The sequence below is a fragment of the Natator depressus genome, chromosome 14, assembly GCF_965152275.1.
Source record: "Natator depressus isolate rNatDep1 chromosome 14, rNatDep2.hap1, whole genome shotgun sequence".
In the NCBI taxonomy this organism is placed as follows: domain Eukaryota; kingdom Metazoa; phylum Chordata; order Testudines; family Cheloniidae; genus Natator; species Natator depressus.
The window spans coordinates 27,705,697-27,728,402 of NC_134247.1; the positions used below are offsets into that span (position 1 = coordinate 27,705,697).

Genomic DNA, 22,706 nt, shown 5'->3' on the forward strand with positions numbered 1-22,706 from the left:
CTGATCCCTGCGCTGCTTCTCTCGTCTGGCTGTTGTGGCTCTAGCTCGGCCCCTCTGGGCAGACAGAGGATGGGACCCCGCTCTCCTTACTCCCTCATTGGCCTGCCTGCTTTCTCAATCAGGCTGACCTGGAGCATTTGCCTCTCCCCATTGGCCCTGGGGACTGTCAGTCCAAGGTCTTGGTTTCTCATCTGCACTTCCCCTTTCTTTTGTTACTGGGAGAAGGCCAACCAGGAATCCTCACTGAGTTTCAGTAAGGGGACAACGGTCCCCCTTACATCAGCAACAGCAGCCACGCCTGACATTGTGTCTACACACATCTCTGCCTCTGCATGCCCACAACCCAGCAGCCTACATCCCCCCTCTGCCCCTCTCCTCTCCCCTAGCTCACAGGCTTGGTGCTGGGAACTGAGGGGGAGGCGGTGGCAGGCAGATGATTCCCCAGGCCATCCTTATAGGAACACACCTGGGGGCTGGTCAGCGCTGGGAGGGGACAGGCTCCTCCATGGGTGTCACTGTCAGGAACAGAGATTCCCTCCAGCCTGAGCTGGGACTGGGCAGATTATCAAGGGAGATGTGTTTCTAAATCCCTCTTTGTAACCAGTATAAAAATAAGGGTGGAGCGTTCCGGAGAAGGTGTCAGTGAAAGTAAAGAGATGGGACTTGTCAGTCACATTGTAAAATGAGACCTCTCCTGCCTCATAGTCCAGGAAAATCCCCACCCGGCTGGGCCTGACGCTCATGGACAGTGGAGTCAAATGGGAGGTGAGGGCCTTGTATTCCTTATATCTCAGACACACTGTCCAGAATCCATTCTCAGGTGATAAGTAAATCTTCCCCTTCCTTGTCACAGATTCTGTACAAACCCCCAGAGTCCAGTTTGTTTTGTCTCCCACCTCCACCTCCCAGTAATGCCTCCCTCCTGTCAATTTGTTAAAGCCCAGGACAATGGGATAAGTATCAAATCTCTTAATATTGTCAGGCAGATCCTGTTGTTTGTCTTCGTATGTCACAGTTTTCTGATCCTCAGACAGGATGAGGCTGGGATGAGCCGTGTCTGGATCCAGAGTCACATCCACTGGGGAGAGAGTCACAGAGTCAGTGCTGGAGGCAGGGGCTGGTCACTGGGATCAAAGGGAAATTAACCTGTGTCCCCATTAATTACTGTGACACAAGGTTGCTGGCCATTTAAGGGGAGTCAGGGCCCCATCTAAGGCCAAGGGGGCAGGGGAAGGAGAGGAGATGGAAAGAGGGGCAGGTGCTTGTGAGGGACATAGGAGAGGAGAGGGACAAGCACCAGGGAAGGGGAATGGATGGGAAGGGAAGGGGGAGATCTCCATGGAGTAGTGGGAGGCACGGGGCAGGCATCAAGGAATCAGAAAGGATAGGAGGGGAGCAGTGGGGGTTGCAGAGAAGAGAGGGATAAAGGCTGGCAGAGGAAGGGGACAGATGTCAGGGAGGCAGAGGGGGGAAGGGCAGGCTGCAGGAACAAGGGTGGTGGTGGTGAGGGAAGAGGAAAGACAGGTGCCAGGGGGCAGAGGGAAGGTGCTCAGGGGTGGGGCAGGAGGTAGGAATTTGGGGCAGTAGCAAGGGACCTGGAGGGGCAGGTGCTATGGGAGTTGCAGAGAGGGGTGGGTGCCAGGGGGACATGGATGACATTGCAGTGGGGTCTAGAAGCCACTCAGGCTAGTTCCCTGTTGTGCCAGGCACTGCACAGACAGAGGTGGATCTTTGCTTATGTCTGAGTGACTGAGGAGCACAGATCCCAGTGACTGCACAAAAAGAGCTTGGGCCTAAGTCACTGTGATGTGATCTTTGAAAAGTCATGGAAGACAGAAGAGATTCCAGAAGACTGGAAGAAGGCAAATATAGTGTCAATCTATGAAAAGGGGAATAAGGACAACCTGGGGAATTACAGACCATTTAGCTTTCAGAGTAGCAGCCGTGTTAGTCTGTATCCGCAAAAGAAAAGGAGTACTTGTAGCACCTTAGGGACTAACAAATTTATTTGAGCATAAGCTTTCGTGAGCTACAGTTCACTTCATGGGATGCATGATGGAGCAAATAATTAAACAATCAATTTGCAAACATCTAGAAGATAATTAGGTGATAAGTAACAGTCAGCATGGATTTGTCAAGAACAAATCGTGTTAAACCAACTGGATAGCTTTCTTTGACACAGTAACATGCCTTTGGATGGGGGGAAGCAGTAGATGTGGTATATCTTGACTTTAGTTAGGGTTTTGAAACTGTCTCACACGACCTTCTCATAAACAAACTAGGGAAATACAACCTAGATGGAGTTACTATAAGTTGGGTGTGTAACTGGTTGAAAAACAATTCCCAAAAAGTAGTTATTGTTGGTTCACAGTTGTGCTGGAAGGGCATAATGAGTGGGGTCCCGCAGGGATCAGTTCTGGGTCTGGTTCTGTTCAATATCTTCATCAATGATTTAGATAACGGCATAGAGAGCACACTTATAAAGTTTGCGGATGATACGAAGATGGGAGGGGTTGCAAGTGCTTTGGAGAATAGGATTATAATTCAAAATGATCTGGACAAACTGGAGAAATGGTCTGAAGTAAATAGGATGAAATTCAATAAGGAAAAATACAAACTACTCCACTTAGGAAGGAACAATCAGTTGCACACATACAAAATGGAAAATGACTGCCTAGGAAGGAGTACTGCAGAAAGGGATCTGGGGGTCATAGTAGATCACAAACTAAATATGAGATACCAGAAAAAGAAAAGGAGTACTAGTGGCACCTTAGAGACTAACCAATTTATTTGAGCATAAACTTTCTTGAGCTACAGCTCACTTCATCGGAATACATCCAATGAAGTGAGCTGTAGCTCACGAAAGCTTATGCTCAAATAAATTGGTTAGTCTCTAAGGTGCCACTAGTACTCCTTTTCTTTTTTCGAATACAGACTAACACGGCTGCTAGTCTGAAACATGAGATAACAGAGTAACACTGTTGCAAAAAAAGCAATCATTCTGGAATACATTATCAGGAGTGTTGTAAGCAAGACTTAAGAAGAAATTCTTCCGCTCTACTCCATGCTGATTAGGCCTCAACTGGAGTATCATATCCAGTTCTGCACACCACACTTCAGGAAAGATGTGGACAAATTGGAAAAAGTCCAGAGAAAAGCAACAAAAATGATTAAAGGTCTAGAAAACATGACCTCTGAGGGAAGATTGAAAAAACTGGGTTTGTTTAGTCTGGAAAAGAGAGGACTGACAGGGGAGATGATAACAGTTTTCATGTACTGTACATAAAAGGTTGTTACAAGGAAGCGGGAGAAAATTGTTGTTTTTAACCTCTGAGGATAGGACAAGAAGCAATGGGTTTAAATTGCAACAAGGGAGATTTAGGTTAGACATTAGGAAAAACTTCCTAACTCTCAGGGTGGTTAACCACTGGAATAACTTGCCTAGGGATGTTGTAGCATCTCCATCATTGGAGATTTTAAGAGCAGGTTAGACAAACACTTATCAGGGATGTTCCAGATAATACTTAGTCCTGCCATGAGTGCAGGGGACTGGACTAGATGACCTCTCGAAGTCCCTTCCAATCCTATGATTCTATTAGTCTATTCTATTATTCTAAAACTCCTGCTGACCCTGTTGGCACTGAAACTCACTCAGAGCCTAAGTTTGTGCAGTAAAAGTTCCCTCAGTGCCTGTGTTTCTCTCATCTCACCATGCACACAGCTAGCTCCTTCTAGGCATGTGGACGCCTATCCCCTGCTTGAGCCCCAGCATGATCAACGGAGTGGGAGAAGATACATTTTCAGCCACCTCACCCGTGTGCCAGGCCCAGTTTGGTAGGTGTGCTCAGGGGCTGTCTATCAGATCGGGTCCCTCAGGCGAGGTCACAGAGAACAGCCGGTGGGGCAGGGCTTGCCTCATAAATTTTAGCCTAGTGGTTAGGATGTGGGGGACTCTTGGTTTAAGCTCCAACTCTGCCAGAGGGTGAGAAGGGATTTGAATAGGGCTTAGGACAGTGCTCTACTCACTGGGCTATGCTGATGAGGGGCGTGCCTCAGTCTCTCCTGTTGACGATGTTCCAAGGTGGATAAATAATTAAAGAGTCATTGGAGCAGGGGCACTAGCTCATTGCTCTCCTATCTCGCAGATGGGTGCCCAAACCACCAAGCTGTAGACTCATTCTCAAATTCACTCTCTGGTCCAATGACCTTTAATTATTTAATCCACAGTGCAACAGCTTCAACAAGGGAGAGTGAGGAAGGCCCAAAACAGCCTCTCTCATACCCAGAGGGTTAGGGTAACTCACCTGAGAGGTAGGTGATCCCTGTTCAAATCCTTATCTCCCCCCAAGCAGATGGGGGAATTGAACCAGGATCACCCACATCCCAGGTAAGTACTTTAAGCACAGGGCTAAAAGTTATAAGGGAGGCAGCACCAATTGAAGCTCTTCTGGCTGTTTTGTGCGGCGTGAAGAAGGCATTGAATTCATTCCCACAAGAAGTGGTGTAGGTGCCTAAGCCGCCTGACTCCAGTCGAGGTGTTCCCTTTTGTGGCTGACTAAGCAGAGGTAGATACCCATCTCTGTGAGAGTGACAGGTCTTAGCCGACCCCCTTGTCATCAGTATCTCCCATTGGTTAGCTAATATAATAACTAGCCTAGTGTGCTGGCATTTGTGAGTCACAGCCTGAGACGCCAGTCTCTTACCATTCGTTCTACAGGGAGCCTGGGCACCTAACTAAGGCTTTGTGAGATGCAGTGTTGTTCCTGTGATTAAAAATTAGGCACTGGAAGTGCTCAGCATCACAACACCTGTGTCCCTTTGGGGATCTGGGCCTTTGGGTTTAAAATACAAGACATTTCACAAAGCCAAACACTCTATTTTCTCCCTGTGCCCGGCCAGATTGGCCTGCAATGTCCAAAGTTTTCTTCCCAGGCTGGAGCACACTAAGGAAAAATTGCAGGTGGGAAGCAGTTTAATTTCACAGTCAGAGGGGGTCAAGATCAGAGTTAATATGGGAAGCATCTCCATAGCTCTGAAGTCACAACCACAATCAAAAAACCCTTGCTCCTCCCTTGGGATCTAGACTCCCCGGCTTTACCAGCAGAGTGTGTGAGTCCCCTCCATGGAGATCTCTGGGTTGTGGCACTGACATGCTGCCCGGTGAGTCTGCAGGGCTCATGTGCTCCTCAAACAGCTGCTCCAGGATGGGGCTGCCCAGACACTCCCCACAGAGTTTACAGGCTCCGCAGGCCCCGACGGGAAGAGGTTTCTCTGAGACCCTGAGCTCTGACAGCATTGTTGCTCCTGGCCCAGCTCACTGTGCCCCTGTGGTGCTGACAGGCTGCACACACTGGGAGAGCTGGGTCTGCCCCTCACAGCACATGCAGGGTTATTGTCTGTGTCCACGTCCCTTTCCCCCCATTTCTGGGATGAAGAACAGCAGCCCCAGAGTCCCTCCCTTCACTCCCCAGGGCAGGAGAGTGAGAGCCCTCGGCCTCCAGGTTAGTGGGGTCTCCCAGCACTGATTCCTGAGCCAGTGTGAAAGTGTTTCCACCCAGAGAGGTCTGCGCACCTGGCAAATACACAGATATTCCCTGGGGATCAGGGGCCAGGGCTGGTACTCACCCCCCTCCCACCCTGGGAGGAGAGTGGACCTGGGACCCACCCATGCTGCTCTCTGGCCTGGATGCAGCCAGCTCAACAGGTGACAGAGCTAGTGCCCTGAGCTGTCAGAGCCATCAATGATGGGGCAGGACCACTGGGGGCTGTGTGCACTGCTGGGACTGTTATGTCTGTGATCTCGGTGCAGGACGTCACAGTGGTCAGTCTTGCTCCAGTCCAGTCTGACCCACACGGTGGCTGTGACGTCTCTGCACTGCTGGAAGCATGTATGTGTGGGCCTGAGGGATGGGACAGGCCAGATTTCCATGCTGCAGACAAGCAGGATTATGAGGTCTCGGTCCCTACAGAGCCTGCTCCACTCATGGGGCCCCAGGGCTTGGCCACAGAAGAAAGCGTCACAGGGTTAATTGAAATCACTTTGAACACTGCTATAGTGATCCCGCAGCAAACCCCTGTGTGACTGTCTCAGTGTCATGCGGACGTGACTCATTGGGTTTAACTTTATGGCGGAGTGCTCTCCATAGACTCCAGTACTCCACTTCTCGGAGAAGAGTAAGGGAAGTCGACGGGATGCCACAGTGCAGTGAAGACACCGTGGTAAGTCGACCTAAGCTATGTCGACTCCAGTTACGTTATTCACTTAACTGGAGCAGTGTAACTTGGGTCGACTTATTGGGATAGTGTAGACAAGGCCCTAGATGTGACACCCATGGCAACAGCAGGGCAGAAGCCTGGGTGACTGCACCTGGCTGGAGAAAGCAACTGCAGGTGAGAGCTGTAGAGAACAAAGGTACAGTCTGACCCGACCCCAGCTCCAGGAAGGAGGGCTGAGGACTCCTGACTCAAGGAGAGGGAGGAGTTAGAGTAAGAGCCGGGGCTGAAACCAAGCAAAGAGTAAGAGCCGGGGCTGAAACCGAGCAAAGATATTATCTTATTTTGACGTTTATTTGGACTCAAAGTAGATGCCAGCAGGGGACTTTTGTCTCAGACCTTTTGGATTGTGTGGGGTAATTTAAGGAGTGCTGAAGAGGGGAAGCTGAGGGAAGACACTTGTTGCAGGGTCACCATGACGCAGCTTGGGGGGCGCGGTTCATGGTCCTACCCCATAACGAGTGCAAAAGTGGCACCTGTTTAACTGAACTGTTACCACTTCCCCATGCAGACTGAGCCTCACTCTCTGCAGTCTGTCTGTGTGGGCCCCTCACTACAGTGTCTGACCCCAGCGGAGCCTGTGTCACTGAGTGAGAACCTGGAGTGAACACGGAGCACAGGGTGCTGTGCCTCCCGCCTGGTTCCCAGAGTCCCTGTTCCAGCTCTCAGGCTGCTCCTGCTTCCCAGCAGCCTCCAGCTCCCCCGATCTCAGGCTGCATCTGCCCTGCACCATGCCCTGGGGGTACAGAGTCCCCCGCTGGCTGGATGCTGAACTGAGGGTGATGCAGGGCCCAGTATGGAGCCAACACGGTCACTACAGTACTCTCTGTCAGACCCAGAAAGGCAAAGGACAGGCCCAGAGACTGGGCGGCCCCACACTGGGACCCTCACACCAGCTCCCCCTAGCGTTTGCTGCTCCCCATGCTGAGCCTTGTCTGCACTCAGACTAGGAGCCCATCCAGGGCCGGCAGCCCCTTGTTCTGTCTCTGCAGTGCCTGGCTCACTCGTGGGCACTATATCAATAATGACTCTTACTGCCCAGCCCCTAAGGGCTGTATGACAGCGAGGGGCCTTACCCATTGCAGATGGGGACCCTGGGGCATAGGGAGTGTGGGGTGCTCAGGAGAGGAGCAAGTAGGGGGCACTCGGGAGAGGGACGAGCAGGGGGCGCTTGGGAGAGGGGGCAGAGAGGGGCAAACAGGGAGGCTCAGAAGAGGGGGTGGGCGGTGGAGCCTCGGTGGGGTAGGGCCACAGTCTGGGCACTGTTGCCCCCACTTCTAGGGAGCTTCTAGTGCTTGTGTGTAAGCCACCCCAAATGGAAGACTCACACATTGCATGTGTCAATTCTCCTCCCCACCCACGTGTAAAGGAAACCCAGGACAGTAACTTTCACTGACCAGTGAATCTCTCCAGCATTTCCTTCATGTCAAGGCAGATTTTATACACATTCTTCAGGGCAGGAGAAACAGCTTCTGGATCCTGGAGTGTCACATTCTCACTCCTGTAAAGAAAACGTCTCATCATCACTTGGCTGCTCTGCGCACACATTGCTCACAGGAATAGAAGGAGAAATGGAAATGGGAACACACCTGATCAATGTGCTTTTCACATCCTGAAAGGAGACAGAGAGTCGGAGAGCTGGGTTAACACCACATGCAAAAATCCTGAGTGACTTTCCACACTTGATCAGAATTAATTCACAACATTTAACACATCAGGGCCAGACTCTTTTGTGCAGGATATTCAGCAGTGATCGCTGATTTCAGGTGTCCCGTCTACCCTGGCTCTGATTCTCAAAGGAGCTGGGTGTCATGTGACAATGGAGAAGAATGTGATGTTTTGTGAACACTGAACAAGGAGCTTTGCTGGAACAAAAGCAGCAACATCCCTAACGTGCCTCTGTCTGTCCCTCCACTTCCCTGTAGAGCTTCCACCCAAACTGTCTCCAGTCTCCCTCCTGTCCAGCTTCCTGCTGCAAATCTAAGGAGACAGTGCACAGATCCTCACCCTGAGCAGCTGCAGCTCTCATCGCTTCAGCTGGCGTGTGAGTGCTCAGCTCTTCCCAGTATCAGGCCCCAGGTGTCTCAGGCTGGCACCCACTGATGGAGGCCCCCAGCATGAATGGCCAGCGATGAGAGTCTCGACCCTTTCATTTCATTAATTTGAGAGCTCACTCTGGGTTGTGGCTCCCCCTTCTGCCCCGCCCCCCCACCCCCCCTCCCCGCATGGCTCAGAATCTCTGCTCATCAGCCACATTGGGCCAAGATCCAGCAGTCACAGAAGGAACCACATCAGCCCCCTGCTCCTTCCGTTCCATCCCTTTGACCGGCAAAGCCCCCGTTGCATCTCCCTTTCCCTCTAACACAGACTGTGCGTGTCAGCGCTGACAGGGCCTCATGCCTGGGCCTCTGTTTGTGTTGGGACACTGTCAGACCAGGCACTGGAAATAGGATTTGTCACTAATTCCTGGGATCTAGTCACTGACTGGAGAGTTTAATGCTGCAGGGATGGATGGGGAGATTGTTATCAGTCCCACCTTCAGCAGCTCAGCAGCTGGTTGCAGGCATTTCTCTTCTACTTCTGTGATCAGCTGCTGCAAAGCGGCACTCTGCTCTGAGAGCTTTGTTATATTGTCCTGTAGTCTCTGCAGAGTCTCCATCTCCTCCTCCGCCAGTTGCTGCAGTAGCAGCTGCTCTTCCTCACTCAGAAACTGGTGCAGTTTCTTAAATTCACACATGATCAACTGTCTCCGATTCTCTACTTTTTCCTTTAGTAAAAAATGGAAAAGGAACAAAGTCCAAGAGTCAGAACTGGGCACATGGTGTGCCGAGTCTGCCTCACAGATTAGGACGCAGGGCTGCTAGAGTCATGAGCTGCAGGGATCACGCACATGGGAAGGTTTTCAGTGTAATGGAATTGCAAAATCTCCTTCTTACAAAAAGTTACTTGGTCCCACCCCAACCATTGCCCCTGTATCACCTTCCCACCTTCAGCCTCTCCTGCTCTGTGGGACGGGGGGTCTGAGCAGCAAGGTGGGAACACTGTGTCCTTTGTCCTGAAGATCCCAGTGCTCTCACTGGATTAGGGCAGGCAGTGACCCCTTGAACACTGATGCTTGAGTTGGAGCATCTGGCAACTCCCTAAAACCACTGTCCTGCCCCAGAAGACTCCTGTGGTAAGGGGAATCTGGGAGTTCAGTAGGGGGTCAGATCTGGGGAGAATAGGGGCCAGTACCTGAAGACAGTGATACATGAAGGGTAGCGGTCAGTGCCTGGAGGCAGTGGTGTGGGGGGAAGGGGGGGGAAATGGACCAGCACACAGAGGCAATTGTATGGGGGGGGGAGACAGGGGGCAGCAAATGGGGCAGCCCTTTATGTACCTAGGAAGAGGGAGCTCTACCTGCTACACAGGCTGAGAGACCAGGCTGTCCAGCAGCACATCACAGCTCTGATTGGCTGCCCATCACTATCAGCCAATCAGAAGGGCTTTCCCAGCAGACTGGGGTGTTCCCTTTAGAGTTAGCAGGTGACTCGGCATAAGGACTGTGACTCTGTGGTGTGTGTGTGTGTACAAAACAGTTATTGGGGGGGTGTAGTGACAGTGGGTGTGGAATGAGTGTGGGTTGGGTGTATGGAACGAATGCCAGAAGTGTGGGTGAGGGAACAAATAGAATATATATATTCTACACAAATGCCAACCTTCTACAACTTACTAGTATCTGCTTTGTGAATATTGGCAGGCCGGCTGGCTGCCCACAGCCATGTAGTTATAATCGTAGGAGGCAGCAGCTGAGGATTAATGAGTCAAGTGGCCCCATGATGGCTGCAGAGGATGGCAGAGAAGAAGGGCTGTCTCTGTTTGCTCAGCTGAGTGAATCCCAGGACTGCCCTGAGCTCTGCTCCCTTAGGGCCAAACTCCTAAAGGCCAGTGCAACATCTGCCCACACTGAGCCCGGTGCCCTGGGTGTGGATGTGCAGAGAGCACCTCTGAGGATCTGGCACTCCTGACGGCTGTCTGCGTCTGCAGTTACTCAGCGTGGTTTTTGGGTATGATGGGGCAATGGACTCACATGCAAACACTGCACGCCCATTGTAAGAGTATGTCATCTCCTTCTTGCCCCCAGAGAGCCCGGGGGTGAGTCTGTGCCACTGACCATGGGACAGGAACTGTCCCCTGGTCTGCTTTACTGTGATCCCCACCCGAAACATTTCCCGCTCCTGGTACCATGGCACCATCTAGGAGCAAACAGCCAGAGGAAGTTGTAATGTCAGCCTATAGCTTTTTGGCCCCTCAACCTGGGAACACTGCAGGGGGAAGGGCTCGGGGAAGGATAAACCCAGACACCCACCTTCCACTCTGTGGTTTTCTCCTCCTCTTCAGATGTCAGCTCCAGGGCCTCCTCCAGCTCCAGCCTCAGAGAGCCCAGGGCTTCCTGGAGTTTCACCTGCAGGGGCACCATGTGTGATAGCCATTAATCTGCACATCTGATGGGTGGAGATTGCAGGAGGCAGGGCCAGATGAAACAGAGGCACTACAAACCCATGTCTAGGCCCCAGATACTGGAGTTATGTGATAAAATCAGGCTTTTGGCTTTCATTAAAAAGAGAATGTTTCAAACCCTCTGGGTTGCAAAGAAAATATTCAAAACATGCCCCAAATGTGACAGATACAACGATTCCTGCCTGAGTCTGTAGAGAGCCTGAGCCCAGTGCCATGAGAGGGGACTGCTCCATTTATGTGTATGGGACATTGACACCAAGCCTCACTGCTCTGGGGGCCAGCCAACCCCTCCGCAAAAAGAGGGGCTTTGTGTGGCAGCAGGGGGTAGGTCATATGACTCAGCTCCCCCATCCAATCATAGACACCTTGGCTAATAGATGGGGCGAGGGGGGAGCTCCCTGACCCTTTTCGAGTATCTCTCTCTCTCAGTGGGAGGGAGAGGATTCTTGCTGTTGATCCTGTGGGGAAAAGAGACCCCCAGCCCCTGGGATTCCCAAGGGGAGGGAGCCCCCAGCCTCTCCTCCTGCCTGTCTAAATAGGTTCACAGGCCCCACCCGCAGCAGACAGCCCTTGTGCGGGTGGCCCCTTCCACAACTGCTGCTAATGGGGCCAGGGCCGCAACAGGCCCCTTGTCAGCATGTTGCAGCTGGGGTGCCTCAGTCCAGCCCTGTGAAAAATGCACATTTCAATAGCAAAGTCAGGAGAATAACCTGGGCAGAGGCAGCAGCATCAGAGCGGCACGTTCTGGGGCACTGTCTGGCTGAGACACTGATCCTGGGGGAGACTCTTCCCCACTTGTCTGCTCTGCTCCAAGATTTCTCAGAAACGGAGGCGTTTAACTGAAGTTTGAGGACACTGAGCCAAGCTGCAGCCTTTCAGAACCGAGTGCTCACCTGGGCAGGAGAGGCCTCAGAAGGGAGATGAATGTATATTTATGGGCATTACCAATCAGTCACCATTGGGCCAAGGATCTGGCCCCTTCTTGTGGTGTGCTGTCCCTTTAAATGTTTGAGCACTCCCCCCTCCCCAGTGCAAAGCCTCAATTGCACAGTTTCAGTTTTTCAGCTGACAATAAAACCACCAGGGCAGAAGCTGTTTTTCCATCAGCTCGCTTTTAGTCTAAGGGGACTATTGTCCCCTTACTAAAACTCAGTGGGGGTGTTTTAGTTGCTAGCTCCCAGTATCAAAAGAAAGGGGAAGGGTCGATGGGAAATCAGGACCCTGAGACTGACAGTCCCCAGGAACAATGGGGAGAGGCCAATGCTCCAGGTCAGCCTGATTGACAGGGTGGGCAGGCTAATCAGGGAGTCAGGAGGCCAGGGGGGTTTGTCCTCCATGTGAGCTGGAATTGCCTGGGTCAGGCAGAGTGGGGCTGAGCTAAGGAGAAAGCAGGGGCCCAAGCTGAGCTGGGGAGCAGAGCTGGGCCAGATCCAGAGGGGCCAGAAAAGCAGCATAGGAAGCAGGTCGGTGCTGGGAGCAGAGTCACAGAAGCAGCCCACAGAGCAGAACTGTCCTGGGGGGAGAGCTGCAGCAACCAGAGCCAGGGGGTCCAGAGAAGCAGCCCAGGGAACTGGAGGCAGAGCAGCAGCAGCAGCAGCAGCAGCCGTGCTGAGGCAGAGTGGTGGAGCTGGAGCTGGGGCTGGAGGAGTCCGGAGCCGGGTGTGGTGAGCAGCTGGGGAGAGCAAGGGGGACCCTGGGCAGCGGGCCCAGTGCAGGGAGATGCCCCCAGCCAAGAGGCCTTGCAGGCCAGACTTGGAGGGGGGATCGTAACCCCGACGGGGTAGATGACACTGGGAAGAAGGGTCCTGCCACCTAGAGCGTGTGGCCACCTCCAGAGCAAGTGTCCTGCAGCATCCCTGCAGCACAGCCAGAGCCTGGGCAGGAGGCCTGGGACGTGTGAGGAACAGACTGTGAACAGCCCTGACATTCCAGAGACGCTAGTTGTGACGTCCCCATGCCACAGAGCAGGGTGACATGTCTTTTCCTTTAGCCTTTCCCATTTTTTCCTTATTTTTTAAAATCGATTGCTGTTTAATAAATTGTATTTGCTTTGAACTGTATGTAATGATCAGTGGGTCAGGGAAGCATCCAGTGTGGAGAGAGCACCCCGGAGTGGGGACACCCTAGTCCCTGACCTAAGTGACCACGACAAGGTTGTGGGTTGAGCCCCCCAGCCTTGTTGGGGTTCCAAGGACTCTGCCACACAGGAGAGTGGAAGGGGAGCCTTCACCTGCTATGAGGGTCGATTGGTTGCAGAGAGAGCACAAGCACAGCCAAAGACAGAATTCTGCAGTTTGCAGTGTGGACACACAACCAGCGGGGGGGCGTGTCGAGCACAGACAGTGCAGTAACAATGGAAGAATTTCTCTGTGGCAGAAAAGGTCATCCAGGAGGCTTGAAGAGCAGGAGAGCAGAGAAATGGCACCTTTTGTGGGCAATGATGAGGAATTTGTTGAAAACTAAAATCACAGGTGGTGTGCCTCAAATTTTTTGAGCAATTTGTAGCTTGCAGGGTAATTTGTAGTTTCCCAACAGACAACGAATTTCAATCTTGCTGACAGTGACTGGTCTGAAGCCATATGGACTGCCACATGATTTATTGTCTCCAACTGTGCCAAGAACTGCCAAGTATGCCACAATTACTGCCACAATGTGGGAACACTTTTCTCCTACATCATCAGTGATAGCAGAACAATTTCAGTTCCATCAGCAAGATCAGGGAACTGGAAAATCAGTAGCACAGTTTGTTGCTTCTCTAAGGATGTTGTCAGAACACTGTCAGTTCAGACAAACATTAAGTGATGCCTTGTATGACCAATTTATCTCTGAATTATGCAATGACCAGGTTCAGAAGACATTACTGACTATGTCACCGTTTACATTCAAGAAGGCTGTTGAGGTGACTGTTGCCATGGAAACTGCAACGAAGGATTTTCTGGACATTAGTATGAACTGAGGAGTTCATATTTTGAATTAATGAGACAGAGGACCATGGGAACATGAAGAATTTCCATGGGGCTATAGTGCACAAACTACACATGTGGAGAAGGATTACTGGGCATGCCAGGTCATTTGTTAGAACTGCCAGAAGAGAGGACACATCGCTGTGACCTGTCACACAGTTCAGAGACCAGCAACACATAGTAACTGTACATCCAAGAAGACACCTATGAAGACTGAACCTAAGAAATGATGGAAGTTGGGAATTCATAATGTGGAAAAAGACAAGAACTGTAGGGACACTGATCAAGATTTCAGAGTGGTAGCCGTGTTAGTCTGTATCAACAACAAAAAAAACCCAAGGAGTACTTGTGGCACCTTAGAGACTAACAAATTTATTTGGACATAAGCTTTCGTGCATGCATCCGATGAAGTGGGTTTTAGCCCATGAAAGCTTATGCCCAAATAAATTTGTTAGTCTCTAAGGTGCCACAAGTACTCCTTTGTTTTTTAAATCAAGATTTAGCACTTCATGTTTTATCAGAAGCTGGAGTCAAGGATGGCATCTGACTGAAGGAGTTCCCACAAGAATGGAGCTGGATACTGTTTCATTGATTTCTGTATCTGCCTATCACTAGATATTGCCACAAGTTCCTCTGGAAGAAACGTCCACTTTAAAGACTTATACTGGGGAAAAATTAGTCCAAAACAGGGATATGCCAGGTAAAAGTTCAACTAGATGACCAATCAGTTGTTTTACCTTTTTATGTGATTGAAGGAAAGTATCCACCATTATTTGGAAGATCTTGACTTGAGAAGCTCAAGATGAATTGGATTAAGATCAAAGTGATCACAAAAGTACCTCAAAATCTTCAGGAAATACTGGACAGACATTCTAAAGTTTCTGAAAGAACTTAGACAGATAAACGTCTCAGGGAAGCTCACTGACAGCCAGCCAAAATATTGCAAGCCCAGAGCTGTGCCTTATACTCTGAAGCATCTGGTGGAAGCTGATTTGGACCGTTCAGTGAACATTGGAATCCTGTCACCAGTTTCACACAGTGAGTGGTCTACACCCATTGTACCAGTGATCAGGAAAGACTCAGTCTTAATATGTGGAGATTTCAAAGTGATGCTTAATCCAGTTTTATGTGCAGATTAGTAACCACTACCTCACACTGAAGATTTATTAACTACTTTTAGTGGTAGACAGTGTTTCAGTAAATTGGATTTGCTCAATGCATACCTACAAATGGAGATTGTGAGATATTTGCAAGATGCTGGCTCAATCAACACACAAAAAGTCTTATTTTGTTATAAAAGGTTGCCTTTTAGTATCACATCAGCACCTGCCCTCTTCTAGAAAGCCGTGGATGAGATTCTGAAGGGACTGAATGGAGTTCAGTGTTACTTGGATGACATCTTTGTTACACGAAAGGATCAAGGGAATTATCTGTGAAATTTGGGTTCTGCTTTGACACATTTGGAAGACCATGGACTAAGGATTTTTCAAGACAATTGTGAGTTTTTCAAATCTTCAGCTGAATACCTTGGATATGTAATTGATGCCCTGGGCTTAAGGAAATCGCCAGAGAAGAGGAGATGGTTCTTGAAGCACCACTGACAGAGAACATGTCACAGTTATGTTCATTCTTAGGACTGCTTAACTGCTACAGTAAATTTCTTCCTAATCTGGTGACAGTTTTGGCATCTTTAAGAGTGTGTGCATGCATTTGATGAAGTAAAGAAACTGTTGACATCAGTTGACGTTCTAATGCACGTTGATGTTTTGATTCCATTGCAAGTGGTTTGTGATGCTTCACCATATGGAGTGAGCACAGTTCTCGCCAACATTTTTCCTAATGGTATAGAGAAACCAATTACCTTTGCACCACAAACACTCATCACTTCTGAGAAGAGCTATGTGCAAATAGAGCTAAGAGCTCTCAGCATTATCTTTGGTATTTGGCTGTTCCATACCTACCTATATGGTAGACTGTAGTGGGTTAGCAGGGGTCCCTCTCCCTCTGGGTCAGTGGGAGGCCACTCCGCCTCACTACATAACTGAGCGTCACCCACAATCAGGGAATTAGCAGAGCACTACACAGACTATATGGCTCTGGCCTGCAGTCTGGGCAGATCCACAAATGAGTCTCGGGGTCCCAGACCCCCAAGTAGGGCGGGTCAAGAAACTGTCTATGCCTCTGGCCTGCAGTCAGGGCAGAGCAGCAAACAGTTATGAGCCAAAGCCCTCGGTCAGGGTGGGGCAGCAAGGAGTCTGTGGCTCTCTGTAGAACGGCAAGAGGGTTGGGTATCCGAGCTCCAGCAGATGGCCAACAAATGCAGGCCTCTTGGCCTTGCAAGGGGAGACTGCCACCTCAGGGGTGAAGTGGCAGTGGGGCCCAGGCCCACCCGACTCCATCAGGCCCCGACCCAGGGCCCTAACAGTGGTGGAGTATTCCACCACTGGGTCAGTAGGGAATCCAGCTGCAACTCGCTGACCAGGTCTCCGGCAGCAATACAGCCAGACTGGGGTCGGCTGCCTCTGGGCCACTTCCTACACTCCCCGTGGGGTGTACTTGGATCCGCGGGTGGTCCTCCAGTTTGTTGGGGTAGAAGTCCAGTGCCAGTCCCAGCGACTCTTCAATGCCTTGGTCAGTGCATGGCTCCAGAAGCTCTGGTCACTCCTCAGCTCAGCAGCGGTCCGCTGAAGTCTCCCAGCTCAGGAGAGGTCAAGAGGCATCTGTCTCCTTCAGCAGCTGCAGCCCAACTGAGCTCCAGGACCAGCCCTATATACTTCTTGTCCCACCCCCTGACTTCCAGTGGGAGGAGTGAGCATGGTCTGGCTCTGCCCACCTGAGTTTGGAGAGTGGTCCCTCTGCCTCTGGCTCAGTGAGAGGCCACTTCGCCTCACTACACACACACACCCCTTAAGTCCATCTCCTGGTCTTCATGGCTGCCATCCTGACTCCCCCCAGGTCAGACAGAAAATCTGTGTTAGTGTTATCCTTACCTGCTGAGTGTCAGACAGTAAAGACAAATTGCTGGAGGATGCGATACCGTCTCATCAATCTGGCATTGGTACTTTTCGTGGTATTTAGCCATTTTAAGGCTTTGTGGTCGGTGATCAATATGAAAGGGAAGATAGTATCTGAGGGTGTCGATAGCCCATTTAACAGCCAGGGCCTCCTTCTGTATAACTGAATAGTTACATTCTCGGGGCGGGGAGAACTTCCCACAGATATAGAGGGTGGGATGCTCTTCTCTATCCAACTCCTGGGAGAGGGCTGCCCTGAGCCCCACTTCTGAAGCATCGATTTGGACCAGGAACTCACAGTTGAAATCGCGGCTGAAGAGCACGGGTTCCCTACACAGGCTTTCCTTGAGGGCTCAGAACATATCTTCACATTCTGCTGACGAGCGTACCGACATGGGCAGTCCTTGGTTAAGAATGCCATGAGGGGTGCTGCGATGGATTCAAACTGGAGCACAAAGTGTCAGTAATACCCAGCTAAGCCCAGAAACTGTCATACATGTCACAACAAGGTACACACCTGATGGATCAGCCGGGAAGTGAAGTTGGTCCCTTGATCCATGAGAATCTCAGGGGGAAGGCCCACACAAGAGAATACCTTCACCAGTTCTGCTGTGATGGAAGTGTTCCATAGTGGGATGGCCTCGGGGAAGTGAGTGGCATAATCCATCAGTATGAGGCTATCCTGGAACCCTGCATTACTCTTCAGGAGAGGGCCCACCAGGTCCATCGCAATTTGCTCAAAGGGATCCCTGACCATGGGTAAGGGGACCAAGGGTGCTTTCGCCACCCCGACGGAGACAGCTAGTTGGCACTCAGGGCATAAGGTGAACTAGACCTTTACCTCCTGATGGACTCCAGGGCAGAAGAAGCATGACAGAACTCAGGCCAGGTTTTTCTCTTGTCCCAGGTGGCCAGCCATGGAAATGTCATGGGCAAGCTTCAAGATGGCCTTCTTATGATCGTGGGGGACAACCAACTGGGTCCAGACTTCCTGAGTTTGGGAGTTCTGGTTAACATGGTAGAAGTGATTGCCTGTCAGCTTGAATTGGGTCCATTGTGCAGCCCTCAGGGGATCAGTCATGGCTCGGTTGACCTGGCCTACCTGTTTGTAGGCCCAGCTCACTGTGGGCTCATCCCTCTGGTTGCAACAAAAATCTGTAAAGGGGGGTCATCATGGGACTCTCCACAGGGAGGCCCAGCATCGTCATTGGGACTGGGGGCTCATCAGGGTGTTCCCCTTGGGGTTCTTCAGCCTCCTCCTCTTCTTCCGAAGAAGGCTGTCAAACCCCAGCCAGTCTCATCCCAGGATGACCGGATAGGTGAGGTGGAAGCCAACTCCAGTGTCAACACCCACATCAGTCTGTTAATGGTCAGAGAGATCTAGGCACTGGGATACGATTTTACATCCCTGTGGATACATTGGAAGTGTATCTCTCAACATGCTTGTGTGGGGCCAGGGGCAAATTCCTGGTGGATGAGGTTTTGCCTACAGCCTGAATCTATGAGGGCTGTGACTCGTTTTCACCCAAACTTCACAGTGGTTGTTTGCTGGCCCGAGACTCTCCGGTATTACTTCCATTGTAAGTGCCCAAGCCAGCTGCAGGAGAAGCAGGGTCCAGGCTCTAGTTGCCCTGGCCAGGGGATCACATCTGAGGGATTTGGGTTGTGGTCTTGTCAGCAATGTCGGAGCATCTCTGCCACATGGGCCCAGTGGTTGTTTGCTGGCCCTATCGTCATGGGTTTGGATTCGGCCATGGGCTCTTTCGGCCTGGGCTTCCTTGCTGGGCCAAGGAGCATCAAACCGGGCGTTGAGGCCGGGGCTCAGGCTCCTGGCCCAATAGGGTTCTCAGTGGCCAAGAAGTCCTCCATTAAGGTGACAGCCGCACTAAATGTTGTGGGTCAGTGCCGGAGTACCCAAGCCCTCCCCTGGGGCAGGAGGACATGAACAAACTGCTCTAGGGTGATCTGCTCAGCGACCTCACCTGCTGACCACTGCTCAGGATGCAGCCATTGCCAGCAGAGGTCTTTTATCTCCTGGGCGATGACCTGCGGCCAGGCCCCCAGCAGGTAGGTGTTAGCCCAATTTTGCTGGCGCAAGGTCTCCAGCATGATGTCCAAGGCATCTAAAATGGGCAGCTTCATGCATCCATAATCTTGTGCCTCATCGATTGGGAGGCCCCGATAGGCGATCTGGGTTGCCTCAGTCAGGTAGGGGGCCAAGAGGGCAATGGGAAACGTAGGGGGATTCATTGTGCCCCTGGGAGGTGGCCCACTGGGTCCAGGCAGCAGGGTTGCAAGCTGTTGGAGACACTGTTGCTGCTCCTCACGGTGTTGGGCCCCCAAATCCCAGAACAGTTGCTGTTTGGCCCCCAGCACCTGTACTAGTTGCCGTTGTTGCTGGAGTTATGACACCTACTGCTGCTCTTTGCTCTTGGCCAGATAGTTAATGAGTTTGTCAAGCTCCTTCTCTCCCATTAGGGATATCTAAGGCATGGCATATGCAGGACCTCTTACTGCAGGGGTCAGGTTGCTGCCCACATTCTCCACCAAGCAGGTCCCTCCTGCTCTGGGTCAGTGGGAGGCCACTCTGCCTCACTACATAGACATATTACTTTGCAGATGGATCATTGCCCTTACTTTCAATATTTGGACTGAAACATGGAATTCCGTCATTAGCTACTGCTTGCATGCAATGATGGGCATTGCTACTTTTGCCTCATTCCTATACTATTCAGTTCCATAAAGGGACTCAGCATGGCAATGCTGATAGGCCATCACACAAGCCATACCCAAACTCTCATTTACCCAAAGAAACTTCGGATGAAATGTTCTCTCTCAGCTTGATGAATAGGTTACCTATTACTAGGACAGGCATCAACAAAGAAACTGATGCAGATGATGTGCTTTCTCTTGTGAAGGGAATGGTACCACAAGGTACAGGGTTCGATTATAAGAATCCCCAGTTTACACAATTCATGTCATGTCAGCATGAATTATCTGTGAATTACAGTTGCATTTTATGGGAAATGTGAATGCTGATTCCAAAATCAGTTCAATCTCAGGTTTGGAAGCTCTTCACAAAGCCCATCCTAGAATCGTACAGATGAAGGCCATAGCCTGGCGTCACATCTGTTAGACGGGACTGACAAAGTATAGCACTTCATCTTCTTCCAATACCTACGTGCCAGCAAATTCAACATGATCCTGGCCAGGTTGTTCAAACACCTTGGTTGTGGACTCAGACACACTGAACACTTAATCACGTGGACTTTGCCAGATTTTTAGAAGGTTACATGTTTTTGGTCTTAGTCAACGCCATTTGAAATGACCAGTAGTTTTCAGCATGACTTCTACTACTACTGCTAAGATCACTGGACATCTTCGCACCTTGTTCAGATAATTTGGTTTACTGTTACAGAGAGTGAGTGACAATGGACCTCAATTCTGTTCTGCAGAATTTCAGAGGTTCCTAGCTTCAAATGGAATTCAGCACATATGCTCATACTATCCGGCTTCAAACTTACTAGCAGAACTCTTTTTGTACAGACACTTAAGCAACCCTTAAAAGCAACAAATCTATTTTGAGTCAGAGACTGGAAAATTCCTTGCTCATCTACAGGTACAGACCACATACTACTACCCAGGAGCCAACTGAAACTCTTTGCTTGAAGCAATGTTTGCGTCCCTGTTGGGACCTGCTACATCCTGATATTGCCGCACTTGTAGCCAAATCCCAATCTATGCAAACTGATTATGTGAGATGCATCATCATTCTTTTCAAGTTCGAGACTTAATGTGGACTCGCAACTACAGTTGTTGAGAGAAATGGGTGCCGGGAGAATTTGTAAAATGCACAGGACTTGTATTGTTTTTGGTAAAACTAGGCAATGGTATTTTATGGAGATCACATATGGACCAGTTGCAGCCTCAACAAGTACAGAAGTCCGGGGATGTCCCAATAGGACTTTCTGTTCCTCGATTGAATCTCCTTCCATTACAACTCCTAGTCTTAATGACTTGTTAAGCAAAACTTTGGTACCAGATCCAGGTGATTGCATACCATATCCAGCTGATTCCTTACCACTGACTGTTCCAGTAGTTCAGGACGCTGCCACACCACCATCACAAGAGAATACAATAACGAGCTGTGTACCTGAACTTATAAATTGTTTAGTTAGAGTGTTGCTATTCAACGGAAGCATGATCCCTTGCGATTTAAAAGTATGCAGTAGTCCACCTGCAATTGTTACTTAGGTTATACAGTGTTTCATGTTAGCCATGTAATTGATAATGTATATATGTCTGGAAAGTTTTTTACAGCAGGGTGGACAAATGTGATGTACTGTTCCTTTCAATGTTTGCGCACTCCACCCTTTCCAGTGCAAAGCTTCGCTTTCATGTTAGTTTCAGATTTGCAGCTGAACAATAAAGCCACCACAGCAGAAGCTATCTGTCAGCTCCCTATGTCTGTCTATTGCCTTCTCTGCTAGTTCAAACATAACATTTCTCTATGTCCCTTCTCCCATTGCCTCAGCTCTCAGGTGATCCGTGTTTGGGGGAAGTCACTAATCTCAGGGCCAAAGCTACCTATTTCCCACACTGACTGGCTCCCCTTCCTTTGTCTGTTCCCCACAGGCTCCACTTCTGCTCCATTTAGCCTCTAATCAAACAACTTCATGGATCTCCACAAGCCACATACACATCCTGCCTAGGCTGGGGACATGCCTGAGCCTCCCTGGGAGACATCCATGTAATGCAGAATCCATGGTGCCACCTTCCTGATGTTGCAAAGGTGCCAACAAGCCCTAAACTCACTGTTTGAGCCAACCCGTCGGGCCTTACCCACACACTGAAGAGGGAAGGGCACAAGCCCTGGTTTCCCCCACTCAGGTTCTCTAAGGTGGCTGTGGTCACCTGGCACTGGAGGCACAGCCTGGCAGAGAGATGGACATGGCTGACTCCACTCTTCACTACCTGTCTGGGGGGCGGGGGAGGCAGCCGGACCCCTCACTGTCCAGCCTGGCAGTGCCTGGCTCCACCTCTCTTAAGCCATGTGAGTCCCCACTCAGCCCCCAGCAGCTGGTTCTGGAGAGAAACACAATGGGGTCTTTAAGGGATTCCTTCGCCAAGAGCAGCAGTGATTCTCACCTTGTAATCCTGGGCAGCCTCCTGTATGGAGATCACAGCATGAGTGTGGTGAGTCTGGGACTGCCTGCAAACCACACAGATGGCTTCTCTGTCCTCCTCACAGAAGAGTTGGAGCTTCTCCTCATGTCTCTCACAAAGATTCTCCTTTTGCACATTTCCTGGCTTTAACCCCAATAGTTTGATGTTCTTTACAATATTGGCGAGCTGCCTGTTGGGCTGGAGTTTCCATTCCTGGAACGGCGCTCGGCACTGGGGACAGGGGATCTTTGTGCCTGATTGAGGCTCCCCATGCTCACTGTACTGGATGATGCAGTCTCGGCAGAAGTTGTGCCCACAGTCTATGGTCACCGGCTTTGTCAGGTACTCCAGGCAGATGGAGCAAGTGGCTTCTTCTAACACTTTCTCTATGGAAGGTGCTGAGGCCATAGCTGTCTGTGTCTTGTTGATGTCTGGTCCCCTTACTGCTTGGATCAGCTTTTCACATGCACAGAATGAGATGAGGGAAGGGTGGGGGGGGAGTGTCACAGAGTAGGTGGGAAAGTGAAACGGGGTGAGATGTAGAGAACAGATGAGAAAAGTTTATTGACCTTCTGTAGGTTATGGATCCTTATATGGATTTTAGAGCACTTATCATAGAATATCAGGGTTGGAAGGGACCTCAGGAGGTCATCTAGTCCAACCCCCTGCTCAAAGCAGGACCAATCCCCAATTAAATCATCCCAGCCAGGGCTTTGTCAAGCCTGACCTTAAAAACTTCTAAGGAAGGAGATTCTACCACCTCCCTAGGTAACGCATTCCAGTGTTTCAC

The 22,706-nt window shown here is 50.5% G+C and overlaps 1 protein-coding gene across 1 annotated transcript; it reads right to left on the reverse strand.

Moving 5' to 3' along the window:
- Positions 1 to 97: 97 nt before the first annotated feature.
- Positions 98 to 22,324, reverse strand: LOC141998994 (E3 ubiquitin-protein ligase TRIM39-like). The gene is made up of 6 exons (XM_074972056.1): positions 21,899 to 22,324; positions 10,622 to 10,717; positions 8,810 to 9,040; positions 7,863 to 7,885; positions 7,671 to 7,774; positions 98 to 1,078 (listed from the first exon to the last, which is right to left on the reverse strand). The coding sequence occupies exons 1-6, from the start codon at positions 22,322 to 22,324 to the stop codon at positions 519 to 521; spliced, it is 1,440 nt and encodes a 479-aa protein (XP_074828157.1). The 3' UTR covers positions 98 to 518.
- Between the last annotated feature and the right edge of the window lie 382 nt (positions 22,325 to 22,706).

Bases quoted from the DNA above. Each gene is read 5' to 3' on its own strand.
- LOC141998994 (XM_074972056.1), bottom strand. From the start codon at position 22,324: ATGGCCTCAGCACCTTCCATAGAGAAAGTGTTAGAAGAAGCCACTTGC. The intron at 10,718-21,898 runs GTGAGAATCACT...GTGCCCCTGCAG, and splicing joins AGGCTGCCCAGGATTACAAG to GTGAAACTCCAGGAAGCCCT. The intron at 9,041-10,621 runs GTGGGTGTCTGG...TTTTTACTAAAG, and splicing joins AGAAAACCACAGAGTGGAAG to GAAAAAGTAGAGAATCGGAG.